At 38.2% G+C, this 12,272-nt stretch overlaps 1 protein-coding gene across 1 annotated transcript; it reads right to left on the bottom strand.

The window, feature by feature from the left end:
• Positions 1-354: 354 nt before the first annotated feature.
• LOC113117319 (phospholipid phosphatase-related protein type 3-like) lies at positions 355-11,448 on the bottom strand. Its single transcript, XM_026285925.1, has 8 exons — positions 10,993-11,448; positions 7,562-7,665; positions 6,461-6,646; positions 6,088-6,217; positions 5,247-5,442; positions 5,003-5,060; positions 3,101-3,274; positions 355-2,369 (listed from the first exon to the last, which is right to left on the bottom strand). Exons 1-8 carry the CDS (start codon positions 11,018-11,020, stop codon positions 1,077-1,079), a joined length of 2,169 nt encoding a protein of 722 aa, XP_026141710.1. The 5' UTR covers positions 11,021-11,448; the 3' UTR covers positions 355-1,076.
• Positions 11,449-12,272: the final 824 nt, after the last annotated feature.

Here is a 12,272-nt window from a genome sequence, read left to right as displayed (position 1 = left end):
AATTGGTCCCCTGACTGAGCCTGGTTTCTCCCAAGCCCCCCCCCTCCCATTTCTGTCACAGATGGAGGTTTGGTTCCTTGCCACTGTCACCTTTGGCTTGCTTAGTTGGGGACACAATTTCTGGCAAATATAATATAAAATAAATATAAAATAAAATAAATGAATGCATGCCCTGTTATTAGTGGTAGGCATAAATGCATGGGTTGTTTTTGATGTTGATGTTCTGAAAAAAGAATGAGAAATTATATATATATATATATATTTAATACTCTGTATATATTGTAATACTCTGTTCTCAGACACTTGTACCTCAAAATGTCGGAGATGATTATCAGAATTCATTAGCTTCTCGGATTAAAAGCAGACAGCATTATAACAAATTTATTTGTCAAAGTTTGTTACAAAAAACTTAACATCGGGCAGGAAAATGAAGGAGAGCATCCCTGCTGATATATAACAGTCCATCCAAAGTCAAAAAGACACATAAATAAACACACATGCAACACGTACACACAAGCAGAGTACTTATTTTTGTATAAAAAGGAGAAAGTGACTAGGTCTACTTAAAACTGATTCCATATACAGCAAAGCGATGAGACTGCTTACCTGCTCACATTCCCACAATACAAATGTCACCAATGAGTATGAAACACTAGTTCTTCTTGTACAGACAATGTAAGTCTTTGTGTATGAATGAAACCTCTAATGTAAATATGGTTAGTTGTTATGTCTTGGTTCATGAGAACTTCTTGAATGGGACAACATTTTCTGCACTTCAAATTCGCAAAGATGGAAAAGAACAGAAACCCTTAATGTATCAATCACAACTTGATTTTGTATTTCATGTTTTGAGGTTTGTAGGTCATCTTTCCTTACAGATTGTGCATGTACTGTACACCTTCTCAAGTCTGTGTGATCCTTTTGGTGCTCCATTGCACTAATAAACCCCAGATGCTTGATGTGAGGTAACCAAAAAGGCTGTTTATTTCGCCCGTCCACTGAAAAAACAATTATTCACATTGAGTCCCTCCCAAAAGAAGTCTGTAGTGTCCCTGCTTTTGCCTACAGTAACATCTTCAGTCTTGAAATGATCTGTTTGTTTGCAAGTTCTTAAAGAAGTGGTCCGGCTCTGGGTGAGGTTGCCCAGGCTCCCAGTCTTTAGCTGTAATTGAGGACTTACGGTAAAGCGAGGAACCTCGACTGAGACTGCTGTCGAGAAGCAGGTCAGGATGAGGTGGTGGAGGCAGGATCCCTGGGTCAGGATCACTGGTAGAGGAGCAGAGGGAGTCTGTTTTCATGGGCCGATAATCACGGATGCATTCCTGCCTGGGGAAAGTCCGGCTGGTCTCGTGAACCTCAGTGCTGCCATTGGAGGTGCTTCTCCAATCCCATGTGTTACTGTTGCCTGAAGAAAGACGGACCACTGGGTGATGTGGAGCACGAGTGTCTACCATGACAATGCTGCTTCTGTCTTGCTCCGAAGGGATGCGGTAGTACGGAGACTCTGAGCCGGTGCTGGAGGTGGCACAGGACGAGGCAGTCTCGGAGGACTTTGGTGAAGAGACGCTACCTGGGCCGTGTTGTTTAGACATAGCAATGACCTGCATAACCCGTGGCTGGTTGGGCAGCCGTGGAGGTTCTGGTGTGGCAGCTGGCACTGGACCTCCTTTCTCCGTCATGGACAGCCATTTAGCCCGTGTGTTGGCACTTTTAGGTGACACTGGTGGTGGTCTGGTAGCTTCCTCTGGGATATGAACCAATTGCGGGGCACCGGGCCTCTGAGGCATCATTGCCCTGGCACCTCCTGCTTGCACGGTAGGATAAAGGGAGGACGGCATGCCCAGATCCTCTGAAGCTTCTCCCTCAATTCCGTCAACTCCCTCTGTAGTTGCTCCTTCTTCCTCTTCCTCATCCCTCAAGGTGAGACTACGCATCTCTATTGATTTCTGCTTCCATTCGGACACCAGCTGTTTAGAGCGCTGAGAGTCCATTGGCACGTGGAAGGTCATGTGACGCTGAGCAGGCTCTTCCATAGCATTGGTGTTAGCACGGGGCAGCGTGTTACTGAAGGTCACCATGGTCTCCTTTCCCATTGGGCTGCGAGGAGCCAAGAGTTCAACATCTGCACTAGCTCTCTTTAGGCTGCCCATTGAGGCCTTCTCTCTATGAACCTTACGGTTCAGGCCAGCAACATGTGCTGGGGCTGATAGCTCATCGTTGCTTTCTGAAGCATGAGCCTTTTGATACACAGAGTCATGTCCACGCTGAGTCAGTTCTCTTAGAGGATCTTTTTGTGGAGGAGGGGGCTGCTTTAGGGGCCTGGGGGAGGATTCTTCATTGGACTTAAAATTCCCCACTGCATATAGTGCCTGGAGAGTAAGAAACAGTTGTTATTTAAAGGTTAATGAAAGTCCACTAATTAATCTAAGATTTCTACCTCATGAAGACAAATAAACTAGATTGCACATACACCAAATCTATTTACACACTATAGTCAAATGTGCTTGAATAGTTCATAAGAACACTGGCCCATAATAATAGAGAGTTAGTTCTCGCTTTGCTGGAATTTTAGCTTTTACAAATCTGGGAAAGTTTTCCACTGACAGTGCCATTTTTTTTGGATACATGAAAATGTATTTAGTGTATTTTGTATTTTATTGTATTTTTACTGTAAAAATGAAACACTTATTGTTATTCAGTGCTACAGAGCTTAAGTTTTATTACTTTCACTTTTTGTCAGTTCACTTTTTTTTTCTATTACCTATTTACTATTGTAATGTAAATTACATTTTTAGAAATAGTTTTAACCCACTTGACAGGTTAGAGAGATTATTACACAAAAGCATATCAGAGGAAAGGGAATAAGCAAAAAGATGACATGGAAAGGCTGAAAAGGAGCTGTGAAATTGTTCCTGATGAATCCTTGAGGATTCCTCTTCCTCTAATAGAAAATAAAACCTAAATATAGAGCTTGCAGTCGTCAGATTATAAAACACTGAAAAGAGGAAGATAAACAAGTCTTGATATCCTCTGCTAACCCAAAAATCAAGCTGTCAAAGCAAAAGTAGCTTGGAGAGTCAAACTAAAAACACAGACTCACTAGATAAACAGCGATGCCAGCCCCAATCACTAAGCCCACGTAGACGTCAATCGGGTGGCTTCGATACTGGGTGATCTGGGTCAAGCTTGCCAGGGCTGCTGCTATAGCAAACGCAAACACCAGCACAGGCTTCAGCAGCTTGGTACTGTCCGATATGGTGGCATTGAAGTACATCTGAGTAGAGAAACATGAGTATCACAACAACATGACACAAATGAAACCTGAAAAAAAGATCTTAATTGAAACTTTCCTTTTCTACTTAAAATTTGGGGTTTCACTGTTCTTGTTTGTTTTAATGAAGTTTATGTTTCACTGTAAACTGTAAAGTTTTACAGTCCTTTAAAGTCCATTAAATAAAGGTTTTAAATAGTAGTAACTAGGGCTGGTAATTTAGCGTTGGCTTTGAAGTGGCGCAGCACAGATGATCGGTGTATGACATCAAAGTACTGCGGTTGGTCTGATGGTGATGATCTGCTTCAAGTCGAACAAGCCTAATGATTCAATGAACCATTCATAAAGAACCCTTACTTCAGTCCTAAATCAATCAGCCATTTGTACCAATCAAACGAATGAATAAATGACTCAATGACTTAATCATTAAGACATTAAGACCATCTATTGGCAGTTTTAGTTTATCATTTAGAGTTTCATTCCATTAAAGAAATAATTTATTATTTTCATAGTAATAATAAAACAATTAAGAAAATAAAATATTTAAAGTTATAATTCACCCATACAAAACTGACAATTCTGTCATCATTTACTCACATGGTTCAAAAGACTATATGTATTTTTATAAATTTACTAAATATTTCTTGCTGAACCTATTTTTTGTAATCTCTGTTTGATGCTTTGCACAACAATTACTTTAAATTATCTTTTCAGAGTAATTTCTCCAAATTTAATATGCTATTAATTCAATTAATTAATGACCACATCATGTAATTAATTAGATAAAAAATTTGTATCACTTACCAGCCCTAGTAGTAACTCAGAATTATCAAGTACAAACAACTAGAACAATTTTCATATTAATGCTTAAGCATGGGAATTTATAAGGACATTTGATTTTTTTATGCAAGAATTAATTATTAATAACTATAACTATAACTGTAACTATATAATTATTAATTAAACTGTTTTTTTGTTTTTTTTTAGTTTTTTTATCAGGCTTGTTCAAAAACATTGTTCAGGCATAATTTCCCTTCCATTCCATATGCTAAAATATGATACTTAAAAAAAAAAAATTTTCAATTCTTATTCAATAAGTAATTAAGTAAAAAAAAAGAGACTTTAATCACATAATCTAAGAGTTAAATATTAAAAATTAGTCCAGAAACTTAAACGGTTAAGTTTGATATTTGAGACCCACATACTCTCATGGGGAAAGACATACAATTCCTAGTCCACTTTTCTCGAGTCAATTACCTCTGTTTAATTTATTTTTACAGTTACTGCTTTGCATGCTTTTTTTAAGGTCAGCCAATTAGATTCTACAGGGTAACACTAATTTCAATAAGAATTACCCCAAATACTCCAAATGCTGTTACAGCAGCTTGCTTGCCTGTCTCTCTTAACTGTCCAGAGATAATGACTCTATTAACAGTTGGAATCCCACATTGAGTTCAGTGAGGGGTTTCTAACAAAAGAAGACTAATGAGCATCTCAGGCTCTACAGCTGGGAGACAACAAGTTGGCTGTGGCCTATATACCCTACACTTTTTAGGAAATCAGCAGAGTTCAGTCAGCAGTTGATAAGATTCTGCGCTACTTAATGCTTATCCTTCTGATAACAATGCTAGCTTAGTGATCACAGAGGCACGATTTTTCAAATTACAAGTATTTTGCATGAGATCATTTTTAAATCAAAGTTCCCTGAGAAAAGTAAAGAGAAATGCTTACAGAGATGTAGACGGCTGCGAAGCCAGACAGTGTGGCGTGCTGGGAGGGGAAAGTTTTCCTGATAACACAGAGACAGAAAAAAGGGATAAATTGTGCATGTGGATTGCATAGAAATAAACAATACTGTGTTTGAGCACGTATATGGAAATATAATATGCAAATCAGGTAACAGTCTAAACACGACAACAAAATGGATATCCCCAGGCATATGTGAGAAAGCATGGTGCTGTTTGTGTATATTCACCTTGCTGACAGGATGGCATACTGGTCCCGGCCGGAGCAGATGTCCTGGGTTATGTAGGGGTTTTTATCGCAGGCCACACCCGGCATTGTGTAGTTGGGTTTGCACACGGTTAGGAAGAAGGGAGCATGATACCCAGTGGCCAGCTGGATAACGTCAGTCACCAATGCAGTGGCGCACAGCCCGAACACATGAACACCTGTGAGAGGATGAGAAACTGTCAGTGTGGAAACGTGTGAACAGAGCCAGACTTGTTTTTGTTTATCTGTGTGATTCTTACATCGCCAACAGTCGACCATATGCTTCTACCAAAATAGAAAAACCTGTAAAAATGTCTGAAAGCTGTCAGTGTATGAATAATGAATGTAAGAAGTCAGAAGAGGTCCTAACTCCTGAGTATTAAAACTAAGAATAAGAAATCCAGTGGACCATTTAAAGATTTTTTTTTTTTTTTTTGTATGTGTACCATACAAATATGTATTATTTGCATATCGATTTTAATTATGTGCATATACTGTGAATTTTAACTTTACCCTTAAACTCCTTATTACAAATATTGAGTATGCTCAACAAATTGGTTTTAGAATATTTTTGTGTGTGTGAATGACATTAGCCATGCCAACTTAAGACTGTTTCTATAATCATGAAACATATTGATTGACCATTTGTGGGATGTTTTTAAAGGGTCAGCTTAGCAATAAAATCAATAATGCATGTGATATGAACTGAGACAGACCTAAAATTTCTTTGTAGATTTGTCATTATAAAATGCTACTTTTAAACATTTGACCCAATATACTGTTTATTTGTAAATTGTTCAACACTGAAGTATCATTTAACATACCCACAAAGCGCACTGTTCTGCGTAAGAAGGAGTTAAAGCTACAGCCTCCTGCATTTATACTCCCTTCTGAACCATGGCGTTTCTTCAGTTTGGACTGCATGCAGTACATCAAGGCCTCACCCAGCATGATCTAAGCCAAAAACGCACAGAAGAATGAGAGCTGCCTAAAGCAACATTACAGAAATCCAATCTGTCAAGTGTTTAATTATGCTTTAAACAAGATGTCCTTGACCATGCAATTCACTGCTGCTTCAATGCTGTTACTGTCCACATTTCATCAGTGAATAGAGTAACAGGATTTTGTGTAATATTCACAGTATAAAGAGTGAGATAAATAGGTTAGGCTGTTTATGAATAGAGTATGAACACTCACAGACGCTGCAGGGCCAGCAAAGGCCAGGCTGAGCAGCATGAGCAGAGGGATGAGCTCGTCTCCCGTTTCTACATAGGGCATGCTCAGTGTGCGGTCATGGCAACGGAACCCAACTTTGGCTGGCTGTAATACGTCTGTCAGCTCCAAGAAATAAAGCGAGATCATGGAGGATGCCACTATTGGCAGCTAAAAGGTAAGAAAAAGAAGAATAGTTGGGTTATGGGAAAGGTGGCACTGGAGAGGATAATGGAAGGAGGAATCAGTCAACATTTACTGCATTCATGAATTATTCATGAAAACAGTATTATGCATACAGTGGTCCCAAAAATATTTGAACACTTAACCCAAGCTTAAAAATGCTTGAATGCCCTGGCTTGAAATAACAAAATATAGCATTTGTTTGAAAGAAAAAAAATATATATGCTTCAAACTTTCTATTATCTTCTTTCAAAAAAAAAAAAAAAGAAAATAATTTGAACTATTTTCGACTTTCAAACATTTATGTACATTAACTACACCTATCGTAACTAAACATGATTTCTGTGTGAGCTTGAGAGGAACTGATTTTATAAAACCAGTAAAACATGAGACTAATTATTATAATTTTTTAAAATCCAATTTGATGACATACACACAAGTGTGATGATATTCAGATATTTTAAATGCGACTTAAGTGTCTAAATATTTATGTAAACATTAAATTAGGTCCAGTAGTAACTAGTTACATTTTCCTTTGATGTTTCATGTTTCAACTATTTTCTTGAGAGTTTTACATCAGTATTATCACACTGAATAGGAATGAAGAAGTTTAAGTCTGAATAATAATTTTCTGAAATCCTGGCAAAACCTTTTAACCACATACAGGATAATATCCACATTTCATTTTTCAGGCTCATACTGTTAAATTTCATCACATATCATATTGTAACTAAAGCAACATGTAAATGGCATTCTATGCAGATGACTCTTCTTATAAGATAAGGCATTGATGCAGAACATGTCATGCTATTCTTTAGGCAGTTCATCGGCAGGATGAAGAAGCCTCGTAGAGATTTTCAAAGTTTCCTCACAATAACTGAAACACAGTGAGCTCATACGTACCTCCACAAAGTAGAAACATGGCAGCAGTGTCATGCTGTCTTTGGGAGGCTTCTTCTTGGGCTTGTCTTTTGGAGACATCATTTTGGTGTTTGGTCGTGTAAAATCTAAAAGTGAGAACCGAATAAGATCCAACAGATGATATTTACTAGATGTGCATGTTATAGACCTTAAAGCTGCAATAGGTAACTTTTGTAAATATATCTTTTTTTTACATATTTGTTAAACCTGTCATTATGTCCTGACAGTAGAATATGAGACAGATAATCTGTGAAAAAAATCAAGCTCCTCTGGCTCCTCCCAGTGGTCCTATTATCATTTGCAGTTACCGACCGCTCCCGGTAAAAAATCAACCAATCAGAGCTGCGGTCCGTAACTTTGTCTGTGTTAAAAATGTAGAAAAATGTATATAATAAGTGAGTACACCATGAATCCATTTCCAAACCGTGTTTTTGGCTTGTCCTGAATCACTAGGGTACACCTATAATAAGTGTTTATATTCGGACTATTTTAGATTGCTTCGGGGGCACCGCGGCGGAGTAACCCAGTACCTTTGTGATTCTTCATAGACATAAACAGAGAGAAGTAGTTCCGGCTACGATGTTCTTCCGCAAGACGCAAGCAGTTCTGTTTATTAACCGCTAGAGCGTCAAAAGTTCCCTACCGCAGCTTTAATCAGGTTAGATGACATATTGAATTTAACACTGATGAATAAAATGTCTTTGCACACATTGTAAAGGTCTTTTTTTTTTGGTATGGCAATGAGACATGTATTCTATGCCTCACAGTCACATTTTCATTCATCTCAAAAACGAAATAAGGCACTAACCTGAAGGTCTATTGAAAGATATGTGCCTTTGCTTGTGGTATTAAATATCCTGCAACTTTTATTCAGCTCAACCTCAAATGGTCTTGGGAATATCTAAGTGTTCAGATGAGCCTGATAAATGGATCACTTGGCATGTTTGTAATTTGCTTTGCTAAGCGAACACATTTTCTGTGGCTCTGATGTGGATGGGTGGACACAAAGGCAGATACAGGGAGTGTAAAATGAATACACCCATTAAAGAGTCATTAAAGATAAAGTTACATCTTTAATGTGTCTCATAACTATTTAGTTTAAATGACACATTATTACATACAAACAAATGTAATGTATAATGTTGCATTTTATATGATTATTATAATTTTTTTTTTTTTGTTATATCGTTTTTTCTTTTGAAGCGATGTTGGAAAGCAAGCCATGCCGTGATAAAAGGCTCATAAACCATATCCTCATGCATGTAATCAAATACACTGGTCTTTGGGGTTATAAATAAAAAAGACCTCTAAAGTTGGCAAGGGGAGTACTTTCAATGACACAAAATATAATCTGTTCAAGATGTTCTGTGATGTCTAAAGGGGTTCAAAAGCAGAGCTTTATGAAACATAACTCCAGTCCAACCAGAAATGTTGAGATTAATGTTTTTTGATGATATTACAACATTGTGGTGGTATTTGATGAGGTAGACTGTATAGCCAGTCAATATCAGGATTCAATACTGCTGCCATCAGAATAAAACCACTGCTGTGACTATTAGCACTGTAAATGTTCAGTTCTGCATATGGCCACCTAACAGATCAGTGACTAAGCTTCCCTTACTGGAGTAACCTTGTGGAATTCAGTATTGACTTAGCATGCAAAAGCCTGAATAGCCTCATCTCTCTCCAGGCAGACAGCTAATGAAAGTTGGGTGACACATGGTGGCCCTATCAGCTTCCACGCCTCACACTGCACAAACAAAGAAGGCTCTTTTCAGGGGAGAGGGGACTATTTATCCTGCACAACTTTGTTTGTCTCTGAAGAGAGAGGGGGATAAGGAGAGGGCTGGGAATGAACAGACTCAAGTCTATGCGGTCAAAGAGTCTACTGGCTGGCAAATACAAGGAGCTTAGCAATAAAGCAGCAATCAAGTCGGTCTGTGAGTCTCTTCAGGAATATGTCAGAGCTGGTGGGAAGTTGGTACTGAATAAATATGTATACTAAACGTAGAGAAAGGAGAGGTTTTTAAACTCCTTTAAACTTAAAATGATCACTCATGAACTCAAAACTGGAAAAAGAAATTCGAAAGGAACTTGAAAGAGAGTCTGCACATACTAAGATAACCTAAAATGCCCACAGTGAATTGAAGGAATTGATTTATAGGTATGGGTTGTGAAATTTGAGTAACAAATTTGTTCATTTCTCAAAGTATGAAAGCAATATGTAGCTGTTTTCACCTTGGAAATCCACTTGTGATGTACTGCAGTCTTTTTATCATAATCATTTATTATTATTACTATTATTGATATTATTATTGTCATATGTCAGTAAGTCTGATGTCCCTTCCTTAACACCAAAACAGAAATTAGCATTTTAATTAAAATAGTAAATATTATTTAGAATTTTTTTTTTCTTATTGAAAATGTATATTGTGTTTAATATTTGCATGTTATGTAGATAAAAAAAATGTGTTCTTGTTTTTTTTACATCAATAACCCTGCAGGCATTTTAAATGAGCACTTTTTTCCATATAATTTCTTTTTTCTTTTTTCTTATTTATTCTTTTTTTATCGTTCATCGATCTGAAAGTGATGTGTCATTTTCACTATTCTCATATTCAATTCAATTCAAGTTTATTTGTTCAGCGCTTTTCACGATACAAATCGTTGCAAAGCAACTTTACAGAAAGTTTCTACAATATACTGTACATATAAATCTCATATAACTAAGCTGTGTTATTAAACGATTATTAAGACTTTATAATTATTGTAGTTTTCATCCTCTCTGTGGAGGAGGGGGAGGGCTAAGATTCTGACCATCTGAAGACCAAGGACCCTAACACCCCCCAAGACACACACATTTCCCACCCTTTAATCACTGATCTACTGTACCAGCTGCGCCGCTGTCCACTACATGGTTCTGAAACTGTGACTGAGCAGTGCTCTTAACACATGGCTACATCAGATGTACATTAGGGATGAAGACGGTCAATTGTGCTGAATAGAGCACACGAGATTTCACGCTACAATTATATTTTCTTTGTTTTCTAACACTAATTGTATATTTTATATCCAAGCCCTGATTAAAGTAGAATATTAATATTCTCGTTATTTTTTTTTTCTAGCAGATTTGGCATTTCAAAATGTCCTCGTGGTCAGTTCCCATCTCACACAGCCTACACCTCTCTCCTCTCCTGAAATGGTGTCATGAATTATTCTGGGATGTGGTACAGAGACACCCAGCCTAATGCTAAAAATAAACTTTTTTATATTTAATGTGCATTTCAGAAAATAAATCTACAAACCCGCCACAAAATCTGTATTCTGCATGTAAGGTTTCAGCATGTCTGCTGTTTAAGGTTCTCCCAGGAACAGGCTCGCTCGGTCATCAGACACACACTCATATATCTCACCTCTTTCTCGGGGATGTTGGAAATTCATCGACTCCCTCCGACCCCTTCGCCGTCGCTTGGTTCGTCTGTGGTGCTCCAGCTTTCCTCAGTGCGACTTAATCCATTTCACGCTTGTACAAAATATCTTTGTGTTCACTTCCCCTCGTCCGCTGAAGGTACGTGAACGGATAAAAGTATGAATGGAGCTGGACACTCCACTTAAAACGTAGCAAAGTCCCAGAAGTAAATGTGAGTAATTTCCTCGCAATCGGGCTACTTTCTCATGGAGATCTCAAATACAGACCTCGAGTCTCGGATGAGCAGATAGCAAACGAAACAGGAATGCAGTGACTGTGTAGGGGACCATCAACACAAAAGGCTACTAGGAAGGGGGTTTCTTGAGGGAGGGGACAGATATGAGGGAGGAGGGCGGTCCACTTTTTAACACAAGCACGCGGAGAGCATCGTAACCTCTGCTTATTTTCAGTCATCAACCCGTAATGTGTAACAAAAGAGACGCGACAGATTGTACGGGAGTTCCGTTCACGACCGCAAGGGTTAATTCTCTCCTCTCTTTGTGCATGTGCATCGACTGCTCCATCCTGCTGGACGTTATCTTTACTTTTAGATATTCTTAACGGAGCAAATGTCTTGTGTGGACCCTTGTTAGACAAGTATGAAGCTTATTTGTTTTGGGTGGGACTGCTTTTGGACCACGCGCTCCAATAGTGTCTAGGTATGCTTCCCGTGAGAAGCGGACAGACAGCAGCACATGGCGCAGGCTGCACGCTCTCAGTAGTGAAACATGTCAGCGCGTCATCGCAGACGCGCGCTCGCTCCTCGCCGCTCTTTGCTTGAGTGAATCTCGCATCTTCCTAGAATCATAGGAAGACTGTCTAGGGAATTATGTGTTTTCCGCAGCATTTTTGGTATGTTGTTGATATCTGTTTAGCTTTATTAGGAAGATGGAACATACATAATTAAAATATGACAAAACATAGCCTACTCATATCCCCATCTTATAAATAACAAAATGCAAGAGCTAAATATGTTTATTTAACCCTCTGGTTGTGTTCTGATTTACGTAAATCTCGTGATGTTCCTGGTCAAAAATGACCGGCATCCAACAATTGCTTATACATCTCTCATTATGCTTATCACCTTTTTGTAAACTTGTTTTCTTTCATTTAGGACTGGTTTTGTGTTTCTGTTTGCATCTGATTAATCGTAGGTCTCATTTTTCTGTGAGTACAGTTGGTAGCTAATTTCTTTGAGTGAAAAAAGCATTTTTATGTATAATT

This window comes from Carassius auratus, chromosome 2 (assembly GCF_003368295.1).
Source record: "Carassius auratus strain Wakin chromosome 2, ASM336829v1, whole genome shotgun sequence".
Lineage (NCBI taxonomy): Eukaryota > Metazoa > Chordata > Actinopteri > Cypriniformes > Cyprinidae > Carassius > Carassius auratus.
The sequence above is the reverse complement of the archived record's forward strand: the minus strand, read 5'-3'. Positions and strand labels throughout refer to the sequence as shown.